This window comes from Asterias rubens, chromosome 1, assembly GCF_902459465.1.
Source record: "Asterias rubens chromosome 1, eAstRub1.3, whole genome shotgun sequence".
In the NCBI taxonomy this organism is placed as follows: domain Eukaryota; kingdom Metazoa; phylum Echinodermata; class Asteroidea; order Forcipulatida; family Asteriidae; genus Asterias; species Asterias rubens.
This window is the reverse complement of record NC_047062.1, coordinates 8,278,218-8,293,209: the sequence shown is the minus strand read 5'-3', so window position 1 is coordinate 8,293,209 and position 14,992 is coordinate 8,278,218. Positions and strand designations below refer to the sequence as shown.

The following is a 14,992-nucleotide window of genomic DNA, read 5'->3' as shown; positions in this document are numbered from 1 at the left end:
TCACACTGATGTCCGAAGCACTGAATACTCTATACTTTCCTGAGCTCTGTGAACAACATTCACAGGCATATTACTCAGGTGGGATTAGATTCTTTGCATTTCTAGAGCAGATGTCTTCCCAACTAGACCACAGCTCTATGAAATAGGGCCCTGGCTGTCACACCTTGACTGAAGTTTTCCTAAGATGCTTTTTCACAATATTTGAAGCTAGATTCCTATGTAATATTCTTGTACCTCTCGATGACAGATTGTGATTCCACCGCGTCGAGATAAGGGTGTGGTGAAGGATACGGAGCTGTTGTTCATGAGCGCGTATATCGAACACGCTACAGATCTGATTAATGTTACATGGGAAACCACTGGCACTGAATCAGGTACGTAAAGAAATTTGTGAACTGGGGCCAATTTCATCGAGCTGCTTAGCACAAAAATTCGCAAAGCATGAAATTTCTTCCTTGATAAAAACATGCGGATTACCAACAAAGTTTTCATTTGTTACGTATTGCTTGTTACTGGTATTCAGCTGTTGTTTGCTTATCCTGAAAATCACGTCAACATTTGGTCGGTAATCCTGTTGTTATCAAGGAAGAAGTTTCATGCTAAGCAAATGTTTGTGCTTAGCAGCTCTATGAAATGGGCCCAGGTGTGGGGAGGCAGGTCTACCGACCACAGTAGTTAGTTTGCTTTTGTTTCTCGATGCTTATCTGGAAGTATTTTTATATTGTCTTGTATCGTCGAAATGGCTGAAGAAACAACAATAACCAGTATCAACCAAATGTTGAGGGAATTCCATCTAGAGTTCTTCTGAAGTTTGACCCAAAATCAATATTCATCGGGCATCGGGTTGGCTGAGTGTTTCTTTGTTACCTGCCTTTCCTCCTCTGGGGACCCTGGTCTGAATCCCTTGCAAGTGGATTGGGTTTTCAGTCCCTACCTGGTGGTGCGGGTTTTCTTCATTTGAGTGTTCAATCATATAGTTGTTTTGGTAAAGTTTTTGGTAACCATACGTAATCTTTCATTTGTTTTTAAATCTTGAATCTCCAGTGACTGATATATCTTTCCTTTAAGCCAGGAAAATAGGACATGAGATTTCAGGATAAAAAATGGTTTTTATGATTCTCACTTCCTTTCAGGTTATGGTTTTATTGATTTTGAAGCATCCTCCAATTTCTTACTACCACCGACCATTTATCCTGTCAGTGCAACTTCATCGGCTGCAGTTGTGGGACTTCTACCAGGTAAGCTCTTAAATTAAACAATTTCCAGATAATAGCGAATAATTTTTATGAATCATGCACTTTGAAGATATGGTCATATTTGGGTAACTACTCAGAAACTAATGACCAGGAAAAGTTTCTTAGTTCGAAGCACTGCTTCTATTGACAGCATATTGAAAAAAAATTCTCTTCAAAAAAAATTATTTTTATTTTTATGGTTCACCAAATAACATTTTAATATAAACCACAGGGGAAACTGACTGGGTAAATTTTGAAATGATTTTTGGGGTTGAACAAAGAATTGACTAGAGTGGGATTCGAACCAACGACCTCCGGATAAACGTGCCGGCGCTCTACCAAACAACAAAGATATTGACAAAAATAGGGACTCCGCCAATATAGGGCTAGATGACGAATGGCGACCGCTAAATGATGAATGATGATGATGATAGCTCAGTTGGTAGAGCGCCGGCACGTTAATCCGGAGGTCGTTGGTTCGAATCCCACTCTTGTCAATTCTTTGTTCAACCTCAAAAAATACATTTTAATCTGAGAGTCGATTCATGCACTGCACCTTGAGAACTCCCAGCAGGGTGGATATGTGCACATTACAAATCTTGGGTATTATCTCAGATTTTTGAGGTTTGGCGTCAGTACGTGAATGCTGAGATCAGAGATGCTGTCACCTTACAGACATGCCAACTAGTACGTTTTCCCGTATTTCGTACGGGTTTTTGTAAAAAATATGGGTACACGGGTTTTGCAAAAAAAATACGGTTTTGAGCATCGCCACCGCATTTTTTATCCCAGTTGGCCGTCGTGCCCTTTTTTAACTCAAGTTCAATATTTTTTTTATTGACACAAAGTTTTCGGCCGACTACTTACGGCCGATAATGATTATCCAGTGAACTCTATTATTCCACTGGGGTATTCCTTATTCAACTTTCACCACACATCGAGCGAGCGCAACGGAGATTCCAGTTTATCTGACGTCCCGATTTCACAGGGAACCTGTCTAACACAATTCATTGAACAACAGAGGGCGCTGTTGTCAAATGCCCTTATATGGTATCGGTTGTTTTGTGAACGGACGAATCGAGTTTGCAAAATAATTTTTTTGCCAAAATAAAGACACAAAAGATATAGAGCGCCTGAAGCGAGATTTTTATAAGATAAATTTAAGAACTATGCCCCCAAATACAACAAACGAAACTTTTTGGGATGATTTATTATTTGTTTTTCTTCTTCATTGAAATTAAATTGTACTTGTCTTCTTTTGACAAAGAAAATGATATTTAATTAATTGACAAGGGTTTCTATATGAAATAGGATATGATTAATCAATTTTTTTAAGATATGATTATCAATATCTTTTTTCCATACAAAACCTGTTCCATTGGGTTAACCACCCGTAGGAAACCTCTGCCCAATTTTGTAATTTTTTCTATTATTTTTTATTTTATTTTATATTTTTTATTTTATTTTTATTTATTTTTCTTCAAGTTTTAATTAACTGGTTTAATTAGGCTGTTTGATAACTAAATGGCCTTCACACCTTCTCTATTTTGCCTGTCTCGGGGCTTAAAACTACGTTTACGCGTGTTTTAAAAAAAAATAACAGGTTTTTGATGCAAAATACAGGTTTTGGGGTTTCAGAATACAGTTTTGTGATCCCAGAGGTTGGCATGTCTGACCTTACTAAAGGTGGATGGGTTGGGCGTTCTTGTGAAAATATTTTGTTTCATTTCTACAACTTTTAGTCAGCAAGAAGACACTGTATTCAACTGAAACTTTCACTTATGACTTGTATTGTGTCGTGCCTTTATAATGTTGCCTATAAATTTATCAACGCTACATTTAATAGTAACAAAAGCCAATGTATGACCCTATCTTTAATAGGCATTTGTAAAACACACGCTTAACGCCTGAGTGAATATTTGCCAGACTCAATGTTCCTTGATGTGATTGCACAAAGCCTAACCTTTGTATTTTGATGATGTGCAGGTGTTGTGAGTCGTGGTACAAGCTACTCCATCCTCATCACTGCTAACTCGGTGGATGTAGCTGGACTTGTCAAGACTACCATCAGTGTCCTGACTGGACCAACATCTTGTGAATTCAACCTGCCTGCCAACTACACAGAGTTTGACGAGGTAGTTATGCACACTTGCCTGTTGCACCTACAGATGTAGTAATTATTATTGTTTATTAATTTTGTATGTATACTTCTGGTAATAAAACCAAGGATGCCTAACAAGCCTGAGGAAACTTGTATAGTTTTAGGTGCTTGCTGTGTTTACCAGAAACTACAGTGTTTTAACACCCTACTCTTCCACGTTAAGCGTTCTGTGTTCTTTTATGGGCACTACATTCACAAAGAACCTTTCATCTGAAGGGAGATGGCAACTCAATTTGAAAAGAAAATAGAACCCCACTCGTTGGCTCAACCTTTTTCCTTTTCCAAGATTACTCAATTTAAACCCCAAAACGTGAAGTAACTATATCTGCTAACTAGTAAATATGACTAGTAGGAAAACTACTAACTAGTAACTATAACTAGTTACTAAACTAATGGCTATAACTAATAACCACTACCTATAACTATTAAGTAAACTAATAACTAAACTGCGCCAATAAAGTATCTAAACACTTACAAATGGTCAGATATATCGGAACCTGAAATAGTATGCCAAAAAATAATTATTCATTTCGAGTCACCGTTAATTTCTGCACATTTTGACACATCTTGTGTTGCGCTACGATGTTGTTTGGTGGATTTACGGGCACTTGAGTGGCTTAAGGTCGAATTTCAAAAGTTGCAAAAGCCCCTATTCAAGCTAAATCGTTGTATTGTGACGAGTAAGATCAGCGTTTCTTTTGCCCGCCTTTTATAAATGATTTTTTCTTTGGTCGCGTGTTGGATAAATCGTTTGCGATGAACATCAGCAATAGTTGTCAGTAACCAAGCAAAGGGGTCAAAGATGGGAGGCATACAACAATGGTAAGCAAGGAAAGGTGTTTCAAGATAAGATGGCTCAAATGACCAAACAGGAAAGAGGACGGATCGTTGGTTTGATAAGCCGGTACGTCGATGCAAGCTGCAGCTCATCAGGTAACAACGTCACCAGAGACGGTCAGTAAATGGTGGAATCGCTACCAAGCTCAGGGAAATGTGGACGACCTGACAAGGAGTGGCCGTCCGAGGGTGACTTCTGCAGCAGAAGAAAGTGAACAAGTCCATCAAGCCTGACACCACTCTTGAGGGATTGCGACGCATCCTGATCGGTAAATGGCAGGGGATTGACCAGGGATAGATCAGAGGTCTCATTGAGAGTATGAGAAGACGACTCCTTGGCGTTCATGACAGTGTGATGGAGGACACACCAAGAATGGGGGACAGGATATCAGCAGTTTTAAAGTTAAATATACGGCAATTAATTTCATGGTCATATAACGAAATGAGTTTGTGTCTTTTGTCTTGATTTTGTCTGAGTGTGATGCTTATGTGAGTTCCCTTCTGGAATTGGGGTGAATGGGGCTTTTGCAACTTTTGAAATTCGACCTTAAGCCACTCAAGTGTCCATAAATCCACCAAACAACATCGTAGCGCAACACAAGATGTGTCAAAATGTGCAGAAATTAACGGTGAATAGAAACGAACAATTAATTTTTTGTATACTATTTCAGGTTCCGATAAATCTGACATTTTGTAAGTGTTTAGATACTTTATTGGCGCAGTTTATAACATGTAACTATAGCTAGTAACTGAAACCCAAATGTTGTCACCTCCTGCAGGTAATCTTCAGTCTTGAGAACTGCGTCTCTGAGGCTGAGCCGTTGAAGTACCAGTTGTTTGTTGAGGAATCCGATGGTAGCGTGTCTGCCTTCAAAGACACCACCTCAGAACCAACCTTCACTACGGTGGGTGCACCTAGATTGACTGACTCCACAACACGTGTATACATCATGAAGGTAAGGTCCCAAGCAATACTACACATGTATACCCATAGCAACAGCAGCTTCTTGTCACCTAGATGTTGAGGTACCTAGCATAAGCAGCTTCTTGATGCCCAGACATCTAGGCACGTTTTTGGGATCTTATAAAACAAATATTGATGCTTTTACTCATGCTATGGTTAAAACTGCAACTCTCTCAGTAATCACTAAAGCAGTCCATCTCTTGACTTCGCCTCAGAAAAATAGACATTCTGAGATTACCTCGGGAGTCAAGGTTCTAATAATAGGACTCAAAGCATTGACTTAAAGTCATATTTGTCAGGCATGTTATTTTTCCTTCTTTAGTCTGATAAGCTTACACCATGTGTCAGTTTATGTCAGCCCCTGTTCCTAACTAAATTTTCCTACTTTTTTCAAGGACTAAATATCATGCCTGTTCTGCATATGATGATAAAAATTAAAGAAATGCCACATACACGACGTATTTACTTGTTTATGTTCTGAATGCTCCAGGTATGTGATGCGAATGACATTTGTTCTACGTATGAGACAAACTGTACTGTCCTGCCAAAGGCTGAATTCTCTACTGCGGAAGTAGCGGCCTACATAGACGATCAAGTCAACACACCAAAGTTTGCTGGTAAGTCAGAACTCGCATAGATGAGACGCTTGTAAATAACTCAAACAAAAATGTTATTCAACTGTTGGGTTAAAACACTAAATAATTTAAATATGTAGAAATGCACATAATTATTGTGTGGATGCTCTTCACATCTTTTGGCTCACTAGCTTCAGTAAATTTTGCCACAAGTGTCCACAGACTGCAGGCAGTGATGAATTTCTAGCATTTTTAATGTTCTTGGTTCCTAACTCTTCTAATGTTCTTGATATCCTCCATTGTGTTAGGTGATTTCTCCCTGGCCTTGACTAATCTGAACATGGTGAGTGATCGTGGTCTAGTCAATCGGCGTAGACGTCGTGCAGCAAGCGCCAGTACCTCCTCTAATACTGAGGATCAATTGGAGCTTATTCAGCTGACGTTGGACGAGACTGTACTGACCACAGATCGAGCTCAGCTTCTTCTAGATCAGACGGCATCCGTTGATCCAGCAACCATGTCACTCGCCGACCAAAGTAAGAGATGTGCCTAAAGATCAAAGAATTTGCTGTTTAAAGGGGTTATACAAGATGGGTAGAGCTAACAAAATAGTAGCAGACAGTGATCATGTTTTGTGTGATCAACCATAAATATGAAATAACAAACCTGTGAAATTTTTGCTTAATTTGTTGTGCGATTTCAGGAGAAAACTGTGAAAAATCATGCCCAATTTTTAAGCTTGTAAACTCACTTTTTTAGTATGACTTGATTTCACAGGGAAATGTCTCGCAGAAAAAAAAAAAAGGTTCTAGTATGAGCTTTAAAAAAAACCACATATGTATATATATATGAAATAGTTTTATCCTCGCCAATATTGTAAAATACCTTTTAATCAATTGATTTGATTTATCCAAGCCTTCTAACCAAACGTTTTTATTGCCATTAATATGAGAGTGATCACCAAATGTATATCTTCCCTTTAAGCTTATCATTGAAGGAACATTACAAAATTGGTTTTTGCTAACAAAACAGTTGCTGGCAGTGTAAACACTTCAGGTAATCCATCATATACAGAAACTGACAAACCTGTGGAAGTTCGAGATCGATTGGCCATCTGGGTCACGAAAGAATAGTGAAAAACTGATCACACATTTTGCATGACATCAATTTAAATAAAAAATTAACAGAACGTTCACTGAGCGCTAAACTTCAAGCAAGAAATTAGTTTTATTTATTTCTCACCAAAAATGACATTTCAGACAGAAATATTTCAAGGGATAATTTATACTATCATCATCATTAGACTGTTTAAGTTTTATGTAGATATGTGATCTTAGACAAGTTTTGTTCTTACATATTCTGCAATGTTCCTTTATTCTACATGTAGATCAAAGTTGACAAGTCACTAATCCTCCAATCTCCCCGTGTTCTTATTTTCTGACAGGTGACTTTGTCGATCAGCTGGAAACCATTATCGATGTTTTCATCTTAGATGGAAGCTCGGTGCCCACCACTTCAGCTGAAACCGTGTCAAGCAAACTTGATGTCATTAGCGATGGTCTACAACCATCTTACAACGCAGCCATGTTGAGCAGCATCAAGTACGTTCCCCATCATCATGAATTGATTTTTTTGGAACAGCTAAATATCTTGAAGAACAAGTTGACAAAGATCTGTATTATATTCAGAAATTGTTTTCTTCATTCATTCATGATTCATTTATTCTTTTATTTGTTACATATTGTACACATGTACATGTGCATGTACGTTTATTTATTTTGTTCACAGGTAGAGTAGCCCAGTCAGTTTTAAACCAACTGTTCTCCTTGGGGCCCTGAAACACATTGTCAATTAAACCAAGATGTTAAAAAAAATGCAAGGATAGCAATTATGATGCGGTCTATGGGAATGACGTTCAAAATATGTGTTTATTATTTAGCAAAATCATTACTAATTTTTCATTCATTAAATCAAAAGGTGGTGTGTGATAGGAGTGGAAACATTTCGGCATGAAACTCCAATCAATAATTCTCAATTCTGTGACACTTTGTATTTTTTGCATATTCCATTTTCATTGAGCAAATACTTACAGTTAACAAACATTTTGGAACATGTTGCCAGTAATTGACCTCTTGTGACATAACCCTAAGCTATTAAATAGATAAATATTATTCCTAACTTGATATCATTTGTTTTCCGTCTCTCGTAGGAGCGTAAGGAAGAAGCTCAGTCGGTCCATAGCAAGCTCGTTAGCCGTTGGATCACCTCGTAATGAGATTAGCGGTACTGACGGTGTGTCTGCGGTTCTTAAGACACTCTTGTCTGATCCCATTGATTCCAAATTAACAGGATCTCCAATCTCAATCAACTTTGGATCAGAGTTAAATGCACTGTAAGTTTCCTCCCAAAACAATCTTGTTGTTCTGTTATGTTTTGAATAAGTTTCTAATGATAGATGGTGTTAATTTTGACCAGGTGCATAGAAAGGTGTTTAAAAGTGGGGTGGCAAATTTAGTGGCAAGCAGTGGTGCTAATATGTACTAACATCTTGACAACAGTATCCATCAACCATGGTAGTGGCTGGGGGGGGGGGGGGTGGGCTTATAACCCCCTCAAGAGAAAAAAAAGAGAAGAATTTGTGCGTATAACATGTATCCGGGCAAAACATTCCGAGAACATGTACACACATTACAAATATTTTTAAAACTTAAGTTAAACAACAGTGGGATGCCCAGGTGAGCGTAAAAGTTAAAAATAAAACTGTCACCTTCAAGCCTTTGTGTCTTAAAAGAGAATATCGTGTCAAGTGCCGGTGCTCAGCATAATAAATCAACTGTATAGGCTTACAAAGCTAATGAAATTTTCCATCTTTACCTAGGTTTCATCTTATATTTTTAATGAAGACTTAAAAGAAGATCCAGACTCAACACTGCTACTTGGTTTGGGCTATTTTAGTTAAAAATGTTCATCATGTCTGTTTCCTTGAATTTGCCAAAATTGGGGCTGCTAATGACTGACAGCCAATGATAGCTTTTCACGCGTGCACGATTCATCAAGGATGGCACTAAATGCAAGAGGTGTATAGGGAACAAGTTTGTCAACTTCCACTACCTTGGGGAGATAATATCGACTGTCCACCCCTCAAAACATATTATATTTCTAAACTGTGTTTTTCCCGTCCTGTTAGACCTCTATTGGGTCTAAAGAAAACAAGTTTGTTGTCTTCAAATACCTCTAGGAGCTAATATCGACGGTCCAACCCTCAACCCATATTTGTAAACTGTTATTTTTCCCCATCCTGTGTAGGTATGGTGCGGCATGGACCTGTAGTTCAGGAAGCACATGTTCTGGAGTAACACTCAAAATCAATCATTACAATTCCGATGTTGATTACTTGTCCACCAGTCAGGATGATATTGACAATCGTGCAGCTGATATTCTTGGCATTGAGCTGTCGGACCCAGAGTCAGGTAAGTGTATTGGATTGAGATGTTGGCCACAACTCATAATTTATCCAAAGGCGTATTCTTTTGCCCCATGTAAATTTTCGGTTGTTATCATTTTTTCCAGTCAATTCCTTAATCTAATTCTATTAGTATTCAAACTGAATTGAGCACCCTCAACACCAAGTTTAGCATAAAATGCTGCTCAGCAAGTTTCTTTACTGAGCAAGAAATGAGTAGGGCACCAGTGGCAGTAAACTGTTTCTGCCAAGCAGCATTTTGCTAAGCTTAGCAAGATTTTGTGCTATAACAGGCTTTATGAAATTGGGTCCTGCTGCTAAACATCTTCATGATACCGTGATGAAATCGCAGCAATGATTATACCTTGAATAATATATGTGGCACATGTTAACGTCGAGGTTTGGTTAATCTCTCTAATTCTTATATGTGAAAATGAAGACAGCGATGAATGACATGTTAAATATGTCTTCATGGAATGGTATAAGAGGAGCGAAAACTTTATGAAACAGGTCCCAGACCACTATTTGATGAACTAAAATGAATTGAATTAACCGTTGATTCAACAGATGTGACACTGAATGTTTCGGGGCTGAGCACCCCCATTGAGCTCGGCTTTACTCTGGCCAGTGTTGATATCGATGTAGACTACAGTTGCGTCTATTGGACTGGTAGTGAGTGGAGTACAGATGGTATGGCCACCACTGATAACTACGACGGGACCGTGACATGCACCACTGACCATCTGACGGAGTTTACCCTCATGGGAGTTCCCAGGCCGACCACTGAGGCGTCTGACCTGAACATGACTACCCCAGGTAATCCTATTTAATAACAATAATCAGAATAGTTTTTTTTTTTCTTTGTTTTTTTAATACAAAATTTTGATCAGAAAATAAGGTCTATTGAACAAAGTTGTATAAAGAACTACTACGGTTGTAATTGTACTTATTATCACACTGAATCAGAGGTATTTATGGAGTCATATTCAAAAAACCAATTCTATTAATCATATTCAGAACTTTTAATTTTTCGGGTAGATAAAAAGTACAGTATATTTTATATTTGAAAAGGCACAAAAGCCACAAAAGACCTACCACAAAATCAAGGAACACCAAGAAAAAAAACTCCATTGTTATTATTATAAGACAACAAAAACAGGACGAGAGCAAAAAAACCCAAAACGGCCCGACCAAAATGAACAAAACCAAACAAATTATGGTGTGAGCTATGGTGAATATGAGCCAGAAATAAACGGTTTGAAAAGCTGAAACACCCAAGATTTCAAACCAAAATATTGTAGTGATGTATAGTATTATGTTGTAGACATTACGATTTGAATAATAAAGTCACCCAAGCGTGCCAGTGGCTGGACTGTGCGAGCGGGCCAGCCACGAGGCAGTCTTGAGTCAGCTGTTAACCTTGTAAGACGTTCGTCCTCTATACCTTTATTCAGCCTAGACTCAGGACCCAACCCATAGCCAAGCGCTATACTACAATATTATTTCCCTGTACAATAGTATGTTATGTTTGAAGACAGTACAATATAATTTTTTTTTTTAAATATCATAAAAAAAGTATGCTTTAATTCAAACAAAATGCTTATATCCTCTTCTCTTCTTGTCTCTTCTTTTATTGCAGTTACTTTTGGGGATGATTCAGGATGTAAGTATTTCTTTGTTAAATGTTTTAACACTGTTCTCTGAAAAATTCAGTGTGAATTACAGTGCCAAAAATCTGTAACATTATTCATCACTTCTTTTTGCAGTTATTTGCATGCTACACAATGGAAGGATTGAGTGGACAAAAATGTCAGCCAAAAATAAAATTAGGAAAATCTTAAGTTGTTCAAGGCGTTGGAAAACGCCTGCCGTATTGTTTGTCCAAAAACAACATGCCATCCCATGTGAAGTGGTTAAACTGTCATTATCAAGTTGCACATATCAGGTTCTAGTCGAATGCTGTTTCTTGAAAGAATAAAGACTGTTTCATATATTTATGAACATTTATCAATTTCATGCCAGATCTTTTATGAAGGGTTTCTTACACTTTGTTTTTAGTGACATTAGAAATGATCATCATTATCTCCGTGGGATCTTTCTTTGGTGTCATCGTCCTACTACTGTCAACAGTCTTCTTCGTCAAACACTGCAGCAAGGACAAGAAAGGTTCCTCTTCAGGAGCAGATGAGGAGCTGCAGCCGACAAGGCAACCAGAACCACAACCTCAGCAACAGGCACCCATGGTCATGGCTGTGGGGATACCGGTCATGGCTGCCCAGGGCTACAACCAGGGGTACAACCAGCCAATGGGTGGTCCATTAGAGAACCCAATGATGCCCGCAGCACCCATGTACAACATGCCACCACTGAACTTCAGCCAGCCTGCCGTGATCGGGAACCAGTACGGTAACGTCACCGCTGTGGCACCCCCTGCTGTCACCATGGTTGGGCAGAACAACAACCTGATGCAGGTGGGTATGTCATTGGAGCCACCCCACTACGAGAAGAAGGCGACTGGTGAGATGTCCAGTTTCATGGATGCTTGTACTACGGGTCTTCCCAGTGTGGGCGCCACTGAACACATCCCCATGAAGTCAACTGTGGCTGGTAGTAAGGCTTCTCTTACTGGTCATCATTAAAGAACGGACAAACAATCAAACAGACAGGATTAAGACAGGTCAGGTCAAGTTTTTTATGATCCACTCTTTTTCCAATAGAAAGAGACCTATTTGATACTCTTTCAGAGCGAGTTTTGAAACATGATGCCATCAGAGAGCAAACACAAATTGGTCTTTAAATTCCACAGAGACTTGTGCCAAAACATAAGCTCCAATTCAATGTCGATTGATTTCATGGCATCTGAGTTTAAGAATGAATAGAAAATTAAAAATGTACAGACCATTTAGAAATGTAACGCCGTCGACTGTTTTGGACTTGAACAAAATTGACAGTGGCATTTTTCACCATTTTGGCATGAGGTTAGAGACTTAGTATTTTTTCTCCATTTTTTAAAGACTCTATTTATTGGAAAATGAGTGGATCACAAAACTGAATTTCACCTTGGAGCCACTCTTATGGTATAATTTTGCATGGAACAAATCATTTAAAATGACCTCCGCTCAATAAAAAAAATACAAAAACAATTGAAGTTGTGATTTGGATAAGAAAAGATGGATCCTGTTCAAGTCGTTCACCAATGATTGTTTCGATTCATTTTGTAGAATAGTGACTGGGTTGTGGTCAAGGCTCTTTCAGAGTGTTGTCTGCAAAAATTTAGTGCCTGAACTTCTGTAATCGGTCGTGTTTACTTTTCATTTGATCAAAAACATATGGAAATTGAAAACTTTAGTTTTGTAGTTTGATTCTAGATTTCAAAACTTTTTTTTTAAATAGAAAATTTATTCAAATAGTAAACATTTTATCTGGTGGTCGATGCATGAAGCAGGCGCTTGGGAACGGGAAACGAATAATTGAAGTAACCCTAATTTTGTACATTTGATGAAGTAACTTCATTTCATTCTAGGGAACCCAATTCAAATGTCAAATAGACAACTTACTTGTGAGATATAGAAAGGTTTGCGGCAACACCATGTAATGACTAGCTCTTATGAGTTGGGGTGGTTCTGAAAAGAACGGTTGGTTTCAACTCGACGTTTCGATCAGTATGCTCTGATCGTCTTCTGGAGAAAGTGAGATTTTCTCATTTGTAATGAAGCTTGAACTTTGTAGACTTGACCAAAAAGAGCTTGAGAACAACATGTGTATTCAATAGTGTCAAGAAATTTAAATATATATATATTTTGAAAGAATTAATTTTATTTGATGTGCTTAATGATTTTATGGACCTCTTGTGTGTACACTTACCATGTGGCTTGGGTTTGGGATCTGGCTTACTTTCCGCTAAAAAGAAATGCATTTGTGATTTAAAAAAAGGGCCATAGTTACCATGAGTCCACCATGGTGGTCAAATTACAAAGACGAAATCTAAAAGTCTGTATGGTTCAAGGTTCACATGGAACTCACCTGGGTCTAATTTCACGAAGCATGTGCGCACACAAAATTTGCTTAGCATGTACAAATATTGCTTAGCAGAATCTGGATACCAGCAAAAATTCCACAAAGTTGAAATTGTGTGACTTGTACCACCTTTTCTTTTGTTAGCATAAGATTTGCTTGCAGTATTTTCTGCTTAACAGTTTTATGAAATTGGGCCCTGTGCAAAGATTATGCACACATTGTGTCATGATATGAAGAGCCCCAAAATAATCACAATAGGTTCGAACACCCACTCAGAAACACCAGAGGTTGAGTCCAGTGCATAGACACACGATTTAACTTAGCTGACAAGGCCGAGGAAACCTGATCAGGGGTTAACTCCTTCTATCCAAAGATCAAGGTGATACTACATGTAGTTAGCATCATTGAAATAATATGTAAAACATGGTGTCCTTGTCAGACCACTCAATTGTGTGACGACCGTAATTAAAACCTATTTGGTTGAATGTGACAATAATAGATTGTTTGATAGGTCCAATATTGGCAACGGCTACTTCTAATTACCACCACACTTCCTCTGAACTATACATGTAGATTATACATGCTCATTAGATTGTAGGACTTCCAATTACATTGGTTTGTGATAATTTGATATGTTTAGTGTCTAGATAACAATTTTAAATTTGGGTGTTGCAATGTGTTGTTTTGAAAGCTTAATTAAATTTTTCACAGTTTAATGATTTGATAAGTTCCTGTAACTTCTAGTTGAATATTAAAACGTTTGCACAAAATTGATAATGCTAGAAATAAAAAGATTTTTTTAACTGAAATCGTCAATTTTTGATATGACGCTACTTTGTTTTCTTTATCACTGTAGTTGGACAGCCAAGGTGTACAATGTATACACACAAAAAACTTTGCTATAGTCTCGAGTGAATTCAAAGAAAGACTTGTTTTCCCCTAGGCCGTATTTGAATTGTTGGCTAAAGCTACGGCTATGGCTGTTGCCAAGGTGTGTTGCTACGGATTTCTTATATTCCAATGCATGATGAAGCGGAGATCTAGCCGTAGTCGTATCCATAGCTGCCACATCAGACATGGCCTTGGGTTACAATATCCATTGCATTAACATGTGAAGGAAACACAACTTAGCACTTTGAATGTTAAAGACTTTCAATTTTTCTACTGATTCAAGTGAGTGTCACTCATTAATATTGAGGGTAATGCACAACAGAGGGTCAAAGAATACATGTCGGTGACTAGGCATATGTTTTCATTGCTGTCCTCGTCATACAATGGGAGAAATTCTATCTCAACAGTTAAGCACGGGGCAATATCATTGGCCGGTAATGTCAATACATGCACTATGGTTAACCGGAGTCGGCCAATTGGGCAATGGGTTTATTGGGGGTGCCTGATGCATGTGCCTGATGCATGTGCATGCAGTGTTTACTCTCCCGATAATGGATCACAATTTGGACGGTCAGGCTCGGTCCGTTTCACTGCAAAAAGAAGGTTGCTTTCACTGAGTGGAGAGATCAATGCTGGCCAATCAAAGTCAACATTCCAAGGGTAATTGAGAAGTACGCTGAAGCAAAATTTCAACCTGTTTTAATGAAGTGCAGTTGCTCTTCCTAATTCTTCTATCAGAACCTTGGAGGTAGGATCTGAACCATTAAGTTAGGATCCGAACCAAATACTTAGATTGAGTTGTAATGGAAGGTACTTTTAACGCTACATTTTAGAGACGAACACAATTAC

At 38.2% G+C, this 14,992-nt stretch overlaps 1 protein-coding gene across 1 annotated transcript in view; it reads left to right on the top strand.

Annotated features, from left to right (window-relative positions):
- Positions 1-14,030, top strand: part of LOC117295979 — a 40,620-nt gene extending 26,590 nt beyond the window's left edge. Inside the window, exons 18-29 of the mRNA XM_033778810.1 lie at positions 248-374; positions 1,134-1,238; positions 3,222-3,370; positions 5,013-5,189; positions 5,688-5,814; positions 6,081-6,308; positions 7,217-7,373; positions 7,982-8,164; positions 9,079-9,242; positions 9,803-10,051; positions 10,875-10,898; positions 11,294-14,030. Of these exons, the coding sequence (XP_033634701.1) occupies positions 248-374; positions 1,134-1,238; positions 3,222-3,370; positions 5,013-5,189; positions 5,688-5,814; positions 6,081-6,308; positions 7,217-7,373; positions 7,982-8,164; positions 9,079-9,242; positions 9,803-10,051; positions 10,875-10,898; positions 11,294-11,874 (2,271 nt within the window). The 3' untranslated portion in view covers positions 11,875-14,030. The remainder of the gene's footprint in view (positions 1-247; positions 375-1,133; positions 1,239-3,221; positions 3,371-5,012; positions 5,190-5,687; positions 5,815-6,080; positions 6,309-7,216; positions 7,374-7,981; positions 8,165-9,078; positions 9,243-9,802; positions 10,052-10,874; positions 10,899-11,293) is intronic.
- The last annotated feature ends 962 nt before the right edge of the window (positions 14,031-14,992 follow it).